We start from the raw sequence: 19,036 nt of genomic DNA, 5'->3' as shown, positions 1-19,036 counted from the left end.
TGTATTTCGCCACAATTTTTTAAAAATTAAGTGGAATTACTAATTGACACGTACTGCTCTCTCCATATACAAAAAAAAAAAAAGATCATCTTTTGTACTTGTACAGACTAAATATAAGGTAATAGTCTCTATGCCTAGTCTCAAAATACTGAGATAAGCTACTGAAGGCTCACAGGAATATCTGAAAACCAAATATCTTTCGAAAAATTCATTATAATAACAGGTTTTTTTAAAGTTCACAATTTGTAGTAGTTAATTTCAAGCTACTGTGTGGGTTTATTTAGACTCCTGACACTTAACTATATCCTTATTTTTAGCACAAAGGTAAGTAGTAGCATTGAGAATTAAGACTTACTGAAAGTAGATAATTCCCATATCTATCTGCCACTTGCTAGCTGAGCATATGGAGAAGGAAATGGCAACCCACTCCACTGTTCTTGCCTGGAGAATGCCAGAGACTGAGGAACCTGGTGGGCCGCTGTCTATGGGGTTGCACAGAGTCAGACTGAGCATAACTGGCTGAGTTACAAAACCTCTCTGAGCCTTAAGTTTCCTCATCTATAATATGGGAACACTAACTCCTGGCCCTAGATTAAATAATATAAGTAAAAAGCTTATTGACCAGGTGTCTAAAACACAGTAAACACTCATTAAGTCATTGTTATTGTTCATAAAATATTAACACAGTAAGAACAGACAGTAGAAAGGGATAGAAATTGTAGAATCTTTCAAATTTTATCAGCCCTCCAAGTGTGAGATAGCGACTTTCTATACAAAGTAAAGATATGGTACTAGAATTTGTAACAATCAAGTTTCAGAAGAAAATAAAACTATGTTGATTGATTTTAATATTTTGCTTAAATAGTTAATAGTAGCAATGAGAAAAGCAGTATGTCTGTGGTCATGGAAGACATTAAAATAATTGTATGAAAATATTTCATGGAACTTCTTGCCAATAAATTGCCAGTCTAGATGAAATGCATGATTTACTAAGAAAATAAAAACCAAACAAGTCAGTAACCACAGAACATAAAACTGAGCAAGCCCAAATAATTTTGTAAGCACATTCTACAATTTTCAAAGAAAAAAAACAGTATGGTAATTTTCTATTATTCAAACTATTCCAGAGCATAGAAAAAATGGTGAAATCTTCTCAAATCACCTTACAAAGCTAGACTAATCCTAATAGCAAAAGTGGATAAAGGTAACACAAAGAAATAAAACTGTGGACCAATCTTATACATAGAGACTCTGAAATCATGTTAAATATATATATATATATATATAAACAAACCAAATCTAACAAGTAATTAAAACAGTAATGAAATAGTTTATTCTTGAAATATATTAAGTTGGTGCAAACATAATGGCAGTTTCAGATCAAGGATTTTAAATCATTATAACTAGGCTCAAATATATCTTTATTAATAATAGGAACCATTACAATCAATACATTTTTGCCAATGAGAAATAAATTTGCTTATTCCTGTAGCATAAAATCTGTGCTTCAGGATTTGATGAACTCTTGAAAAGCATTTTCTGCCTCCTGCTGGTTGGGGAAGCACTTTCCCTGCAAAGTTGTCGAGATGCTTGAAGAAGTGGTGATCTGTTGGCAAGAGGTCAGGTGACTACGGCGGGTGAGGCAAAACTTCGCAGCCCAACTTTTGAAGCACTGGTTGTGCAACATGCGTCCAGGCATTGTCACACAGAGGAACTGGGCCCTTTCTGTTGACCAGTGCCAGCTGCAGGCACTGCAGTTTTTGGTGCAGCTCATCAATTTGCTGAGCATACTTTTCAAAGGTAATGGTTTTGCCAGGATTCAGAAGGCTTTGGTGGATCAGACCAGCAGCAGACCACCAAATAGCGACCATTACATTTTTTGGCTGCAAGTTTGGCTCTGGGAAGTGCTTTGGAGCTTCTTCTCAGTCCAGCCACTGAGTCATTGCTGATTATCATATAAAATCCACTTTTTGTCGCATGTCACAGTCTGATCAAGAAATGGTTTGCTGTTGTTGCGTAGAATAAGAGAAGACAACACTTCGAAACGATTTTTTTCACTTTCGGTCAGCTCATGAGGCACCTACTATCAAGCTTTTCCACCTTTCCAATTTGCTTCTAATGCCAAATGACTGTAGAATGATCAAGGTTCAGTTCTTTGGCAGCTTCTCAAGTAGTAGAAAGAGGATCAGCTTCGATATACTCTCAGTTGGTTGCTGTAACTTCTGATGGCCAGCCACTATGCTCATCTTCAAGGCTCTCATCTCCTTTGCCAAACTTCTTGAACCACCACTGCACTGTGCGTTCATAGCAGTTCATGGGCCAAATGCATTGTTGATGTTGCAAGTTGTCTCTGCTGCTTTACAACCCATTTTGAACTCAAATAAGAAAATGGCTCAAATTTGCTTTTTGTCTAACATCACTTCCATAGTCTAAAATAAATATAAAATAAACAGCAAGTAATAAGTCATTAGCAAAAAAAAAAAAACACAGAGAGAAATGCACATTAAAATGATGTATAACATAATCACATTTATTTAGAATGTATTCTAATATCAAATGGCAAATTTCAACAATGCAAAAACTGCAATTACTTTTGCACCAACCTAATAGGAATGATTTAGCACAGAAAAAATATAAATACAATTCATCATATTCATAAATTAAAAGAACAAAACCTATAAGATTTTATCATTAGATCCCTTGAAAAAACATTTGATAATTTCAGCTGTGATTCCTAAAAATCATAAAGAAATGGAAAATAAAAACTGGTAAAATACCAAAGATATTTCTATTAAAAATAGAAACAAAGAAGCCTACTATTCAGTTTTTCAACACTGATTTTTGAGAGTCTAGCTAGTATAATAAGATAAGAAAAATCAAAGTAATATAAATATTGGAAAATAGGTAAATTATGATTACTTCAAATACTATGATTTATATTGTGACAATAAGTGTAGACTTAAAACAATAGTTAGCATTAATAAGAGGCCACAGTAATGGGAAGGAATATAGAATAAGTAAATTTTTAAGCCCATGTGCATGCTCAGTCACTTAAATTGTATCTGAGTCTTTGCAACTCCATGGACTGTAGCCTGCCAGGCTCCTCTGTCCATGAGATTTCTCAGGCAAAAAACTGATAGCTTTCCTTTATATTATCATAAAGAGGTAAAAAAAAAAAAAAAGTTAACAGAAAGAGTCCCATTCACAAGGATGTTTAACAAACAAGGTTTAATCTTTGATTTAGCACTAAACTTTTTGCCTGAGACAAGAGTACAGATTTTAAAAGGTTTTTAATCTTTGAATCATAAAATAGTTCACCCTATCTACTCTACCTCAGTGTATAAACATAAGGTTATGTAAAGCTAAAATTAATCACAAAAACCTGAAGATTTGAAAGTTGGTATTTCAACACTGAACCAGCTCATTTGGATATTAAGCACAAGTATTAAAACATAACATAATCTATGGATAACATGCTAAAAATCTTTTTACATTGTAATAATTATGCTGCTAGAGAACAGTGGTATTAAACTATCATTACCAGAACTGAAAATTATTTGGTTTCTATTTATAATACTTTCAACATATTTGATTAACTTTGAATTCCCTTCCACTTCAAATAAAAAAAATAGTGTACAGGATTCAATGTTTTAGTTTGTAAATTAATATTGACAAAACTGGGGGGAAGAAGCACACAGTAGGCAAAGTACTTGGTTTAAAATGTCTGAAAAGAGAGATCTGTTACTAGTTAGTTTTATCAAAATCCTTTCTAACTGCAAGGAGATCCAACCAGTCCATTCTAAAGATCAGTCCTGGGTGTTCTTTGGAAGGAATGATGCTAAAGCTGAAACTCCAGTACTCTGGCCACCTCATGCAAAGAGTTGACTCATTGGAAAAGACTCTGATGCTGGGAGGGATTGGGGGCAGGAGGAAAAGGGGACGACAGAGGATGAGATAGCTGGATGGCATCACTGACTCGATGGACATGAGTTTGAGTGAACTCTGGGAGTTGGTAATGGACAGGGAGGCCTGGCGTGCTGCAATTCATGGGGTCGCAAAGAGTCGGACATGACTGAGCGACTGAACTGAACTGAACTAAACTAAAAACATCCTTCGTCACAGAAAATCAGAAAGAGGTATATACTACCATTGCAGCATTAATCTTGGGGACATTCAGATTCAGATTCAGTATTACTTTAGCACTGAACCAAACCAGGCTATGTGCACAATAAATAAAATGTCTTAAAACCATATGGATCCTTTATTTCAGGAATAAGCACTCACTTGGAAAGTTAAAGTAGGAAAAATAATATTACTTAAAATAAATTAAGTGCCACAATCAACAATAAAAATTTGGAATTTGCAAGAAAGAAGAATATATTTTCCAATTAAAAGATTATGAAGGACTGGTTTCTTCACATACACTCATATACACACAAAGAAATTTCTCTAAAGCTTTATATAGAGTTGACTATTAGCTAATGAAGATGGGAAGAGAATTAAAAATCTCAGCCTCTAAATATGATTCCAAAATTAACCTGTCAGATTAATTCATTGGATAGAAAGGTGTTGAGCACCCACTGTGGACTAGGTATTTATTATTGTGAGACAAAAAATATGCACTGGAAAAGGACATTTTAAACATAATTATATCTGAAATGTAATATGCATTATGTGACTGAGAACTAATTAATTATATTTAACACATTTAACACACCCAGCATAATTCAAAACAATTATACCCTTGAACAACTTGAGTTTTAAAATTCCCCTCATTATTCCCTTAAGTTGATTTCCACTCTGGTATTCTTTCCCAGTTCTAAAAAAAAAAAAGAATAAAGAAATTTCTTAAATAAGCCCTACTTATTTAGAATAGAAATGGAAGAGAAGGGATGTATTAGTTCTTGAATTCTTGTTTCCATTTGCTCTCAAATGTGCTTCTAATGTTCAATTTTCTCTTCAGAGAAAATCGTGACTTACAAAAACAAAAAGTACAACCATCTTTAGCATTTAAACAAACATATTATTCAGTTCTTACTAAAGTCACCAAAGATTGAAACTCAGAAAAAAACATTTAAAAAATCTTTATTCTAGGTTATGTAATGCCATTCACCATAGTAATGATCTGATACTTTGGTATAAGACTTTTTAAAATATATATTGCCAACAGGTAGAAAATTTTCCTTGGCTGTCTTAAGACAGCCTTTGAGGGAGTTTTCAGCAGTGTATTGGCTCATAACTTGAGTGGTGACTTAAATAAATGTCACTTCTATTACTTAATGATAATCTTATTGAGGGTACTTTAACTGGGAAAAGAAAATGCCATGTTGCTTCTTCCTCCCAAGAAAAAGGGGTGCATTTCATTCTGGAAGTATCTACCTACCATCTAACTGTCTACCTATCTATCTCTACATACATATGTATATAGATACAAATTGATATAGATACAGCTATATATACACATATGTATATATGTCCAACAAAGGTTTGACTTTGAGATCTCTCTTCCTCTTCTAATTCATTATTCTGTGTGACCCTCAAACTGTACTGCCTTTCACATTTATTCATTCATCAATGAATAATTGAGTGTCTGAATGTACTGAGTACCCTCTGCATGCTCAGTTTTATGTCAGACGTAAAGGAAGATGCAATATGTATGCGCAACTGAATCACTTTGCTGTACACCAGAAACTAACACAACACTGTAAATCAACTGTACTTCAATTCAAAAAGAAAAGAAAAGAAATAAGACAGTGTCTGCCCTCCAGAATTTTTCTCTCTCTTCCAGGGGCAATATATCACACAATATATCATTAAGCAATTTATAAGACTAGTGCCAAAATCAATGGTACAGATAACATGCAATTTGCATTGAGGCAGACTTTTAGAGTTTCAAACAATTTCTTGTGTTTAACCCTCAGAACAATATTGTTAAGTACACATTATTAGCCCCATTTTAGCAATGAGGAACTTGACATTCAGAATTTTAAGTGGCCTGCCTCAATCAATAGGTTATGAGTGGAAGGAAGAATCAAGACTCAAGCCAAGGTTTTCTGATTATAAGCCAAGTGCTATTTTCAATTACAGTACAGGAAACCAAGGATTGAGGCATTTAACAGGGCAGCAGCCAGCCTTCCGGTAAAGGTGGAATTAAACTAAACCTGATAAATATCCAAATTAATTTCACTTTGCAAATATTTGTGCTTCAGTGTTAGACATAGCACCCAACTACCATTTCCTCAAATTTAGTGCTTTAGTGCTCTTACCTGCTCAGGGAGAGCTTTGCTCGCAGAAACGGGGGTGTCAAATACAATAAGACGCTGGCCTAGGAGGATCATATAAATCTCAAGCGATAAAAATAAATCTTAAAGATCTGGTTTCAACTAATCCTCACACATTTTGTTTCGCCTCAGAGCCAGAGTGTAACTCGCCCCTACCTTTTTCTAGCATTCTTACTCCAAATAACCACTTATTTTAAGATGTCAATGGCTGACCCTACCCCAAATTCCACAGGTTCATCCCAGTCCTGCCACCGGACCCTAAGCCCCTGCCCAGACACCTCCCGCTTCTCCCCAGTTTATGATACCTAGGTTCGAGTTCTGCAGGTGCAGTCGCTTGCCATTACACAGCACTGACAGATAAGATGTGACCTTTCGACTCCGTCCTTGGGGACCTCAAGCTGGCCGCGCAGCGTAGTTCCACAGCCGAGAAAGGGGCTTCCCGGCTCGGGAACGAAGCCACGGGGAGTACACGGTCCGAAGCGAGGTCTCTGACAACTCGAACGATGCTGAGCGACTGGGCGTGCATCACTCCGCCCCATACTCCTGCCAACTGCAGGAGACTTGGTCCGGCAACCAATCCATCCCAGCTCACGGGTAAGTCCGTGCCAGCCGGACCTTAAGCGGGACCCCGACGACAGGCTGTTGACGGCGGCGGCGGCAGCAAGGCCAAGGCCACCTGCCCCCAGCGCCCATCGCCGCCAACCTAAGACCACCCCCGCCCCCCCCCCCCGAGACTGGACCGCAGAGAAGCGTTTCTATGGAAACCCCCTAGGGATCACGTGACGGACCCGGAGGCCCAATCGCCTCTTACCTCTACCGGCGGCACCGCTTTGGGCCCTCCCTCCTGCCCCGCCCCCTCCCGCCCCCGCCTCTGTCGCTCCGCTCCGCCCCTTTCCCGCAGAGAGTCCGCACATGCGCGCTGCATCCAGCGCGCTTCCGCCCCGGCGCGCCCGGCTGTGGGGCGCGTGGGGGCGGCGTAGGAGGGTCGAGGAAGGCGCGAGCCTGAGAAGGAAGGAGCGCGGCCAGCGCGCAGGCCCAGAACCACCCGAGACGCGGCTGCCGGCTACGCCTCTGAGCGGAAGAGGGAAGTGGAGGCGCCAGTCTGCGGCTTCCCGCTGGGGCTGGGCTTGCTAAGGTCGAGGCAGCGTCTAGAGGAGGCCTCGGCCGCCGGTCCGGAGCGGGGATGTCGAAGAACACGGTGTCGTCGGCCCGGTTCCGGAAGGTGGACGTGGATGAGTACGACGAGAACAAGTTCGTGGATGAGGAAGACGGGGGCGACGGGCAGGCCGGGCCCGACGAGGGCGAGGTGGACTCCTGCCTGCGGCAATATCCTTCAGTTCGCTGGCCTTCGCGCCCCACCCGACCCCACCCGACCCGGCCCCTCTTCCGGGACCCAGCTGCGGGCAGGGCGTGAGGGCAGGGACCCCCGCTTCCGTGGGCTCCCTGTCGTGAGTGGGCAGGAGGGCTCTTCTATTTCTCCCGAGACCCCCGGGTCCCGCCCTCGGAAACTTACCTTGCCAGCGCGCTGTCCACGCCCCCGATTCCTCAGGTTGCGCCGGGAGTTCTCGCCTCCCGGGGACCGGCGGGGACGGCCGCGCCCTCGCGGCTCTGGTGCTGGTCAGTCGGGGAGCTGCAGGGAGCTTAAGTGGTCCTCTCAGATCGTATTTATCGGGTTTTCATTAGAACCCACGTCCGATCGGGAGGAGCGGGCATTTTTCTTCAGTGATTTTCTTTTTATTGTGGTGGTGGTTTTGTTGTGGCAGCGTTATTTCACGCCGGGAGACATGGGGAGGCTTGCAGAATTGAGGCCCTTCTGTCTTTTTAAGCTTGTGGACGCCTTTTTTTTTTTTTTTTAAGAGGAAGGGATTTGACAAAATACAGGTTGCACAGAGTTGGTTAACCAGGGGAAAGGGAATGAGTACAAAACTGCTCAGAAAGAAGCTGGAAGCGTTTTACCTGCTAGACGGAAAATGCATGTAGAGAATCCCTGGAAATATTTTAAATAAACGCCAAAGAATAACATAGGAAAAAGTGAATCATTTGTACAAAACCGAATCATTTTGTAATGATGGAATCGTTTCCGTTAAGTTAAAATGTGGCTGTCAGTTCCTGGTTTGGGTTTTGCATATTTGAATATTCATAACTTTGAGGGAGTATTTGCATGAGATCTTTTTTTGGAAAAAATGTAAATGTTGCAATAACCAAGGCTGTCGTTTTAGAGATTGTCAATTACTGAATTCACTCATTTCTAATTATTCTTGGGTGTATTCATAAGATTAGGAAGGCTCTTTAGACTTTCCTCATCAGTGGCCTATTAAATTAAATGGGGAAATACATGAGTGAAAATATTTGGTAGCAGCCACAGCTGGTCTTACAGGCACCTAAAATACAGCATTAAACATTTATCAACATACAGATGTTTCTTTGATTTCCGTTACTGTCACAATCAGCTGTTGCTGTTTTGCATTATTTAACATACTTAAGTGTTTGGGGTGGAGGGGAGCAGTCTCATAAGTGAGCCAGTCTGCAAACGGGACGCTTCTCTATAAGTCCATTAAGCCTTGAAAATAACAGCCTGCCACTAACCATAGTTTTTTTAGTCAGACCTTTTTCTTTAGAACATAAGTGGTGAAGATTATTCTGTGTAGAAACATTCTTCGTGATGCATAAATGATGTTTTGCGAGACTAACTTTTTTTAGGTGACGTGATGACTCTCCAATGGTACTGCTGTATCCCTATAGTGGATCTGCTTTTAAATCAATTCATCTTAAAAAATAAATAAATAAAATAAATCAATTCATCTTGAAATATAAAGATACTGTCCCTTCTTGTCTCAACAAGAAGAGACAAGCCCTGATCAGGCACTACAGATGGAGGAACAAGTGAACTCTGTGAGGTTTTCCTTTTAGGGCAATGACTGTACATTCTGACAGTGTGATTGGCCTTCTGTTCCTCATTCTTGCTAACTCACTGGTGCTTTCAAAGGAAGACTAAATTTAATAGGTGTGGCCTAAAGCAGTTTGAATGACCTTTATGAAATATGAGAGAAAATATTAAAAAACAGAAAAATTAAGCTGCCACCTACAGGTCATTATTTTATCTTCTGTAATGCCTCTTAACATCAATATTGAGAGATTGCTAATGTATATCATTCAGATTGCTAGAGTAATCTGCCAGCACTTTTCTACCAGCATTTCAATTAATATAGAATATAATTCTAATCAAAGGATAGGCAGACAGTCTGTTTCATTTGGGGACCTAAATAATTCTGATATATATTTTAGAATTTTTTAAATGTCACTCTGGATAATGTTTGCACATGTGTTTTACTGGAAAATGAAAGGTTATTAAGGTGCTCAGTTAATAATTAGAGCCAAGGGTAAAACAGTTTTTGCCTTATTTTTTAAAAATTTAATGCTCTCTTTCATTTTCAGTATTTTATCTTTGATTGACATCCTTGAAACGAACATGTTGAATTTTCCAGTATTGAACTAGCAACCATAGTAATTTTTCTTTCTATGCATAACACCAAATCTTAAGAACCAGTGGTTCCTGGGAGTTCCAGTGCTTTCCTGAGGGCTGCCCTTTGCTGCTATCCCCTTAACCTCCATCACAGGAAACATGACAGCTGCCCTACAGGCAGCTCTGAAAAACCCCCCCATCAACACCAAGAGTCAGGCAGTGAAGGTGAGTCACAGACAACACGCGATCTGTGCTGGCGTCTCAGCCTTCTTACCAGAACCCTCCAAAGTGTCACACAGTCAGCAAATGGCTTAACTGTTTGCCGTCTTTGACATAGAAGAGCTTACAATGTAGTTTGATAGGTGGAAAACCTATATAAAAAATTAGTGCTCCAAAATTGAGTTGTGATAACGCTGCGTGGTAGGTAGACTTAAGTTCTAATGACCGAGACATCTGTGTGTTTTCAGAGGAGGCCACTCAGGTCGAATTTGAGCAAAGGCTTGAAGAACAAGTGAAACTTTCACAAAATAAACACATGCTACTTGCTTTTGAAAGATTTTTTAAAATTCTACCATTTTCATAGAATTAAATTCTAATATTTAATTCTGTTAAATATTATTGAAAACTCAGAAATGTGGGGGAATGAAAATAATTATAATTCCATACCTGTAGATAATCATTACTTTTTGTTGTTGCTGTATGCTTATAGAGTTTTTCTATGAGTTTTTCTTTTAATTAAAATAGATAAACTGCTTTTCATCTGTATAGCAGCATACATGAACAGCTTTACTTGGTAATAAGTTTATTTCTATAATATCTTTTTTAACATCTGTATTTTGATAATCCTGCAGTTTAGTTATATATAAACTTTCATCATATATTTATTGACTTTTTTCCTGTCATAAATAGTATTGAAATGAACAATTCTTGGTAAAGTCTGAATTGTTTCCTTTGAATAAATTTCTGGAAGTGAATGGCTGGATTTTAGACTGCACATTTTTTTAAGGCTACATATGGTATTGCCATACTACCCTTCAGAAAAGTTGTAAAATTACATTGCCTCTTAACCATCTTTCAGTAATTCTTAAGAACCTATTTACTTAATTGTTTAAAGCCCAGATTAAATTTTTTCTTTTTTTTTTCAGATTAAATTTTAATGTTTAGTTCTGTTAAGTATTGTAGAAAACTCAGCAATATGGGGGAATAAAAATGTAATCATCCATAATCCCACACCCAGAGCATTGACCCCCCCACTGTCCATAGCCATTCACACATCCTAGGAGCCCCAAGTATCTCCTTAGTTAAATACTAGTAAATAATAACAGGTAAATGCATTATTATCTAGGCAACATAATCTTTTATAAGAGGAAATGCTTCTTTGGTTTTTAAAAGTGAGTAACGTCATTGAAATTTCGTTTTACCACCTTCTGCTTTTTTGTGGGTGTTTTTTTTTAATCAGAGCGTGTGGGTGGGAGGTTATAGCTCTCCATACAAGGATATTTTTCTAAACGGATAATTGCATAGTCTTTAAACTGAAGACAGCAAAAGGTGGTAGAAGCATACTGTAAGATCATGACCGGCAGGAATGCAGAAGGTATCACTTTGTGTTGAATAGAAAGAGAAACATTGTTGAAAGGGGAAATTAAGTGTTCTGTGTACTTGGCTTGCTAGGTGAAAAGCAACTGCTGTTGGAGCAGTCATTCATCAAAGAAAAAGATCATTATAAATGAAGACCACTCTAATACCTATAGTCACTTGACTATAGATGTGAAATGAAAAATAAGTTTTAGAAACTTAAATTTTTATTTATTAATAACATTTCTGAAGGATGCTTGAGGGTAGAACTATAATTCAGTTTCCTTCTTTTGGTCTATTTTTTTTAAATCAAGAAGTGAAATGTATTGATTTAATACATTGATAATTTGTTACATCTATCTGTAAGTAAACCCTTTCAGCTCTACCTTCAAATATGTCGAGACTCTGTCTGCTTCTGGCTGCCTCTGCTGCTGCCATGCCAGCCAAAGCCAGCCTGTCTTGGTGCAGGAACTTCCAAGCTGGCCTCCAGGCTTCTGTCTCCTGCTCCCCCCACCCTCCTGCTGCCCCGGGCTTATTTTCAATATGACAGCCAGCTGGTCCTGTTAAAATGTAAGTCAGATGACATCACTCTTCTTAGAAAGAAAGAAAGTGAAAGTGAAGTCGCTCAGTACCAGAGCCTACCAGGCTCCTCCCTCCATGGGATTCTCCAGGCAAGAGTACTGGAGTGGGTTGCCATTTCCTTCTCCAGGGGATCTTCCTGACCCAGGGATCGAACCCAGGTCTCCCGCATTCCAGGAAGACACTTTAACCTCTGAGCCACCAGGGAAGTCCAACAGCTTCTCATTTCTGTGACTGGAGGCCAGAGTTCTCATAAGGGCCTGCAGGGTTTACGCGTTCTGTCTTCCTACTGCCTCTCTGACTTCCTGCCCTGCACTCCACTCCAGCCCCCTTCATCTTCTTGCTGTCCCTTGAGCACACTGAACACACACTAGCAGCAGTTACTCTTCTCTCTCTGAAATGTTTGCCTCAGATACACCCAAGGTGTCCTGTTCCTTTCTTCAGGTCTCTACCCGAATGTCACACTCGCAGTGCAGCCTTTCTAAAAACTGGAACTACCCAACACAAAAATGAGACTGAACGATCTGTTGTTTATTTACCTTCAGGATCGCGCAGGCAGCATTGTCTTGAAGGTGCTCATCTCTTTTAAAGCTAACGATATTGAAAAAGCAGTTCAATCCCTGGACAAGAATGGTGTGGATCTCCTAATGAAGTATATTTATAAAGGCTTTGAGAGCCCCTCTGACAATAGCAGTGCTGTGTTATTGCAGTGGCATGAAAAGGTAAGTCATGAATTATACAATCTGTATGACTGGTTCTTTTGTAATGGAAAAAACATTGACAACCTCTAGCCTAAATACCTGTTTTGACTCTTTGGTTATACATTGGTGGTTACTACAAATAAATGCATGAAAATGAAAGTTTAGATTTATGCTTGCTAGCCTTGGTCTTGAGATGCTGATTTGAATTCTTTAACAATTGCCAAAAGCTGGAAAACCCACGCATCCATGAGCAGATGAACGTGCATGCATGCGTGTGCAGTCGCTCTGCTCATTCATGTCCAACTGCGCAGCCCCATGAACTGTAGCCCACCAGGCTCGTCTCCATCAGATCTTTCAGGCAAGAATACTGGAGTGGGTTGCCATTTTCTCCTCCAGGGTATTAGCCCACATCTCCTGCATTGCAAGTGGATTCTTTACCATTGAGCCATCAGGGATGCCCAAACAGATGGACAGAATCTGACACAGACATACAAGGGAATATTACTTGACCAGAAAATGTTTATCTACATGGTACAGCATGAATGAACCTTGAAAACATTATGCAAAGTGAAATAAACCAGATACAAAAAGACACAAAATACTGTATTCCACAAAATACTGTGATGGCTCAGATGGTAAAAGCGTCTGCCTACAATGCAGGAAACCTGGGTTCGATCCCTGGGTTGGGAAGATCCCTTGGAGAAGGAAATGGCAACCCACTCCAGTATTCTTGCCTGGAAAATTCCATGGACAGAGGAGCCTGGTAGGCTACAGTCCATGGGGTCGCAAAGAGTCGGACATGACTGAGCGACTTCACTTTACTTCACTTCCGCTTGCATGAAATATCTAGAATAGGCAGGTTCATAGAGACAGAAAATGGATTAGAAATTACCAGTGCCTGGGGAGAAGGGAGACTGGAGAGTTATTGCTTAATGGGTACAGAGTTTCTGTTTGGAGAGATGGGAAAGTATTGTAAATAGATAGTGGTGATGGCTATACAATATTTGAATGTAATTAATGCCACTGAATTTTATATTTAAAGATGGCTAATGTGGCAAATTTTATGTGACATGTTTTATCACAGTTCTAAAAAATGAAATCAGGAGTAGGATCAAGAATTCTTAATTTCTTTTTTCTGTTTTCATGCATTTTGCTTTGCAGTATTAGCAGATGCTGGTACACTATCCATCCCCCCAGCCCCTCCTCTCCCAAAAAAAAGGCTATGGAGGATTTTTAGCTTTAGGTGAAAAATTGGTAAGGTAATTTTTAATACCCAGCTCTTACATTATATTGATAATATTTGAATAAAACATGTTACAGTTACCAAAAACTCAGTTTTTCAGAATCTATTGTCTGGATATCTGAGTGAAAACACCCTTACAATGTATGAACAGGTAGCAGAACTTACTGTTTAACCTGGATCAAGTCACTTCATTCTTCATACATTGTCAAATAAAAAGAGCTAACTTTTGTGGATAGGATTATTATAACTCTCACTTTTCCCAAGACAGCCCAAGTTTATGCCTGTTCCAACATAATTATGGATAGTTCCCTTTTACTCTACAGTGTATCAATTTGGAGAGTAATTCGTATAGTCATCGTGTTCATGGAGTACTTCCTATTCATGAGCCACTGTATCCTTTTTTTAATTGAGGTCTAATTGCTTTGTACAGCCACTACACTTTTAGTTTCTGTTTCATGTGATCCTTACAGCAACCCTATGAGATATAGAAACATCTTTATTGTCCTCAGTTCACAGATGAAAGAGCCAGCTTTGAAACCTATCATCTTAGTTTCAGTATAGTTTCAGGATCATACCAAACATTGACTGAGTACTTCTTGTATTCCAAGCACTTTATAAATGTTAACTCAATTAACTAATCCTCATAAAATACTATGGAGGAATGCTAATTACTTCCCTCTTTCACATGGGGAACTGAGGCATGTGTCAAGCCTTCTTTTCTTCCTAACAGTCACCAGTTTTTCCCAGCCTTATCCCCTAAATACTTCTTAGATCGTCCACTCAACCATCTCTAATGCAGCTGTTCTCAGCCTCTCTCACAGTTTGTTGCCAAGGTTTCCTAAAATGGTCTCTTGGCTATCAGTTTTTCCTCCCTCAAATCTGTTCTCCACCCAGTTGCCAGAATGATCTCTCTAGTGTCCAGATCTACCCTTGTAAGTCCCCTGCAGAACTGAGTCCAAATTCCCAGGTCCAGCCTCATCTTCCATGTTGTTCTTCCCCACATGCTGTAGCAGTAAGCATAGTAATGTGTTGTGGTAGCTGGACATACCATAATATTCCATACCTCTATAGCTTTGCTTATGATTTTCACTCTGCCCCGAGCCTCCTTATCCTTTTATGTCAGTCTGTCACCTACTTATCCACTTAATGTGTCATTTTCTCGAGGAAGCTGTAAGCTCACCATTCCACTTTCCTCTGCACCCTCAGGGTGTGTATACGCCCCTCCTCTGTGCTTTCCTAGCACCCACAGCATAGCTCTAAATAGCCTATGGATATGTCTGTCTCTTCCCTGTCTCGATGTATTTGTTCACTTCTGTACCCCCAGCCTCTAGCACAGTACCCAATACACACAGGTGTTTCAGTGAGTGTTTTTGAGCACAAGCAAACCAGAGCTTCAGATTCCTAATACTTAATCACAACTTCCAGTTTTTCCATGTAATGTCAAAGTTCCTAAGTTCTTAGCTATTAAGTAGTATTTTCTTAGCTTGAGAAAAGAAAAATCTGACAAACTCCGAGTGCTTTAAACTGGAGCTTAGTACGGTCGAACCCAGTTTGAATTTCTTCCTGGCACTGCTGAGAATAAGAGCAGCATGAAATATCCTTAATTTAAATTCATGGTGAGATTTAAATTTATGGGCTTCCCTGGTGGCTCAGAGGTTAAAGCATCTGCCTGCAATGCAGGAGACCTGGGTTTGATCCCTGGGTCGGGAAGATCCCCTGGAAAAGGAAATGGCAACCCACCCCAGTACTCTTGCCTAGAGAATCCCATGGACGGAGGAGCCTGGTGGGCTACAGTCCACAGGGTCGCAAAGAGTCGGACACGACTGAGTGACTTCACTTTCACTTTCACTTTCTATATTTAAATGTATACCCTAACCCCAGCCCCAACCTGTTTTTGGCAAGAACATCATGCTGCAGATCTCTAAGAACATACTGTTATTTGAGAACAACACACTAGAATGTCAACTAGCATCTCAGTAGAAGGTGAGTGCCTGAGAGCAGGCACTCAAAAGGATTTTTGGTTGTTGCTGTTTCTGTGTCCCCAGTGCCATGAACAGTGCCTGGCCCATAATAGGTGCTCGAGAAATACTTGTTAAAAAAATTAGCGAATCCAAAATCAGTTGCTGCGCACGCCCTTCCTTGAAGAAAAATGTTTTACTTGGTGTGAGAACTGAGCCTTTATGATTCTGTCCATACTGACATTTTGGTTTGTGTTTAGGCGCTTGCTGCTGGAGGAGTGGGGTCCATCGTTCGAGTCTTGACTGCAAGGAAAACCGTCTAGTCCGGCGGGAACTGGATTTCTCCCATGGGGTGGGAGTTGCTGGCACCAAGACCAAAACAACCAAATGCCACCGCTGCCCCGCGGGTAGCATCTGTTCCTCTCAGCTTTGCCTTCTTGCTTCCTTTTCATATCTATACAGAAGAAAATTACATACATATCAGTTTTCCCTAAATGAAAATTGGGATACGATAAAAGAAATATTTCAACAAGAGTGTGTCATGATCTCAGAATGATTTCAGTGACGTGGATACCAGTCTGTACATAGCATAATTTACACTCAACTTTAATTGTGCAATTGTTCCCCTATTGGCTGGGTTTTCCTTTGTTTGTTGTTTGTTTTTTGGGAGGGGTTTTTTGGCTTTGACTAATAGTGAGAAATTTGATCAGAATTGGAGGCCAGTTTCTTAACTCATTGCTAGCCAGGAAATGATCTCTATATATTTAAAAAAGTTTGAGAGACTGTCAGCTATTCACATTGCAAAACTGGACCAAACTTCCCTTATTTAAACGAACTGTGTCTCTGGAACAGGCGGTGGCTGACCGCCATGGCCAAGTCCAGCTCTGTCTCTGCTTCCCTCCAGATGATGTGCGTTCAGGTCTGCTTTCTCCTCTCCGCATCCCGGAATCGTGGCCTCTGAGCTTCTGTGTGGCCACCCAGGGTACAGAGCAGCGAATCTTGTTCTACACAAATGCATCTAGAAAACGCCAGAGCCTGTTTGGCACGAGCATAAACTTTGTTTTCCAATAATATGACCCTATTTGGGGAAACTACTCCAAATCAGAAAAGATGTGGAAACTATGATGTAGTTCAAACTCTGGGCAGCCTCTGAATGAAGAGATATTTTCTTTAGACTTATAGTAGCTGCCTTCGACATCATGAGGTATATAACTAGTATTTAATATGTCCTATCAATGTCTTCTTCAGTGTTCTTCAGGGTAATTGGGACCTCAAAGGATTTGGTTCGGATCCAAATACATACACATTCTGTATTTTAGGTCAGTGTTTTTTTAAAGAAAATACCACACATCGAAAAGTGTTTACTTTGTTGGACAAACCAAATGTATTCTCAAAAAATGACCGGTGCTTATGAAAAATTATAATTATTCAGTAGCTCTAAAGCAAACCACCTGAATGCTTATGACCAAGCGGGAAATCAGAGTGTATCTAGTATTTACATCTGACACCAGTTTCATAATCACTGACCTGTGTGAAAACTGGTGCAGAAATTCTGTAAACTCTTTGCTGTTTTTGATACCTGCTTTTTGTTCTGTTTTGTAAAAATGATAATCTTCAGAAAATAAATTGTCAGTGTTGAATAATTTATTTTTGTCTTACTTTAATACTTATGAAGGCATAGTTAATGAAGAGGAAAGATTTCCTTTTTTACCACCAGGTTATTATACTCTTTGACAAGAACTAATTTTGCATAGAAGGTTTATATGACTACTTTATTCAAATATAAGATAGTAGAGAAGAGGAAAGAGTCATTAAATGTTAATAATGAAGTGATTATTAAAATCACTCACTCTGGAGTGATTCCATAGCTCTTTAGAAGCCTGATGAACACCACTCCCAGCTCCCAAGCTCTTTGTTACACCTCTCATCTACTGTCCTTATCTACTCAACGCATTCTCTCTTTTACCACTACACCTGACAAGATTCCTATGTCGAAGCTTTAGAAATTTACAAGCAGCTCAGAGGGCTATGAGTAAGAGACACTAAACTATAGATAATACAGGTGGTCGAGTAGGTATAACAACCACATACAAACTTTAAATGAAAACAAGTGATATTGCAACAGTGGTGGTTTAGTTACTAAGTCGTGTCTGACTTGTGATCCCGTGGATTTGGAACCTGCCAGGCTCCTCTGACCATGGGATTCTCCAGGCAAGAATACTGGAGCAGGTTGCCGTTTCCTTCTCTAGGGGATCTTCCCAAACTAGGAATCGAACCTAGTTCTTCTGCCTTGCAGGCAGATTCTTTACCGACTGAGCTACGAGGGAAGCCCAAATGGCAATACTTTTTCATAAAATCCTTCTTAATACCTCTTCCATGACTATAGCGTTGGAGGAAATTCCAGAATTCTATATTTTATAGTCATAAGAATGATTGTACTCAAAATTTGCCAACAGCTTTTCTCAGGAGAAACTATATAATAGAACAGCATCAGTATGGAGTCAGAATGCATGCCAGCTGTTTTCACAAGTGGCTCGACTGATGCGTCTCAGCTAAACATCAGCCCAAGTGATGCTGACCGTGACAGAGCACCATCCTGAAAAGAGTGAGAGGAAGCATGAATTGTGGGGAAAAGATAAATGCTAAGGGGCCCTCTGAGCACCTATGCCCTTCTACTTCAATCCCAGTGGTTTTATTTGTTTTTAACTATTTTTGTGTGTTTTGTCTTTGCCACTTTTAAGGGGGGGAAATGGCACACAGACCCTTTGTTGGGGCTTCCCTGGTGGCTCAGTGGTAGAGAAGCAGCCTGCCAGTGCAGGAGACACAGGTTCCATCTGTGGGTCGGCAAGACGCCCTGAAGAAGGAAATGGCAACCTACTGCCATATTCTTGCCTGGAAAACTCCATGGACAGAGGAGCCTGGTGGGCTTCAGTCCATGGGGTCACAAGAGAGTCAGACGCAACTTAGTGACTAAACAACAACAAGCCTTTGTTAGTTGTTCAGTAACAGCACTGTTTAGGTAACAGTCACTTGATCGTAAGTATGATGAGGTGTTAGAGAAATCCAGCAACACAAAGGTGAAATCCATCTGGAGATGGGACAAATTAACTGAGTCTTTTTAAAGCATGTACCGTGTTCCCCAGGATCACAAAGTACATAGTGGAAGAGTAATGTCTGGATCTTGCTCACAAGTTGCTTTCAGCCTCATTGGGAAGTAAGATTTAAGCATTCTAAAG

At 40.0% G+C, this 19,036-nt stretch overlaps 1 protein-coding gene and 1 long non-coding RNA gene across 2 annotated transcripts; one reads left to right on the top strand and one right to left on the bottom strand.

Moving 5' to 3' along the window:
- Window positions 1-1,310: 1,310 nt before the first annotated feature.
- LOC138416678 (uncharacterized) lies at window positions 1,311-7,148 on the bottom strand. The gene is made up of 3 exons (XR_011247809.1): window positions 7,093-7,148; window positions 6,587-6,896; window positions 1,311-2,429 (listed from the first exon to the last, which is right to left on the bottom strand). It is a non-coding gene; the product is annotated as an uncharacterized lncRNA (long non-coding RNA).
- Window positions 7,149-7,374: 226 nt separating this feature from the next.
- Window positions 7,375-17,443, top strand: ARPC5 (actin related protein 2/3 complex subunit 5). The gene is made up of 4 exons (XM_069546269.1): window positions 7,375-7,608; window positions 9,898-9,969; window positions 12,444-12,620; window positions 16,061-17,443. Exons 1-4 carry the CDS (start codon window positions 7,465-7,467, stop codon window positions 16,121-16,123), a joined length of 456 nt encoding a protein of 151 aa, XP_069402370.1. The 5' UTR covers window positions 7,375-7,464; the 3' UTR covers window positions 16,124-17,443.
- The last annotated feature ends 1,593 nt before the right edge of the window (window positions 17,444-19,036 follow it).

Source organism: Ovis canadensis, chromosome 12 (genome assembly GCF_042477335.2).
Source record: "Ovis canadensis isolate MfBH-ARS-UI-01 breed Bighorn chromosome 12, ARS-UI_OviCan_v2, whole genome shotgun sequence".
Taxonomy (NCBI): Eukaryota; Metazoa; Chordata; class Mammalia; order Artiodactyla; family Bovidae; genus Ovis; species Ovis canadensis.
Note: the sequence above shows the minus strand (reverse complement) of the source record. Positions and strands in the feature narration are given on the sequence as shown.

Coding starts and splice junctions, on each gene's coding strand:
- ARPC5 (XM_069546269.1), top strand. CDS start 7,465: ATGTCGAAGAACACGGTGTCGTCGGCCCGGTTCCGGAAGGTGGACGTG. Junction 7,609..9,897: donor TGGACTCCTGCCTGCGGCAA/TATCCTTCAGTT, acceptor ACCTCCATCACA/GGAAACATGACAGCTGCCCT. Junction 9,970..12,443: donor CCAAGAGTCAGGCAGTGAAG/GTGAGTCACAGA, acceptor ATTTACCTTCAG/GATCGCGCAGGCAGCATTGT.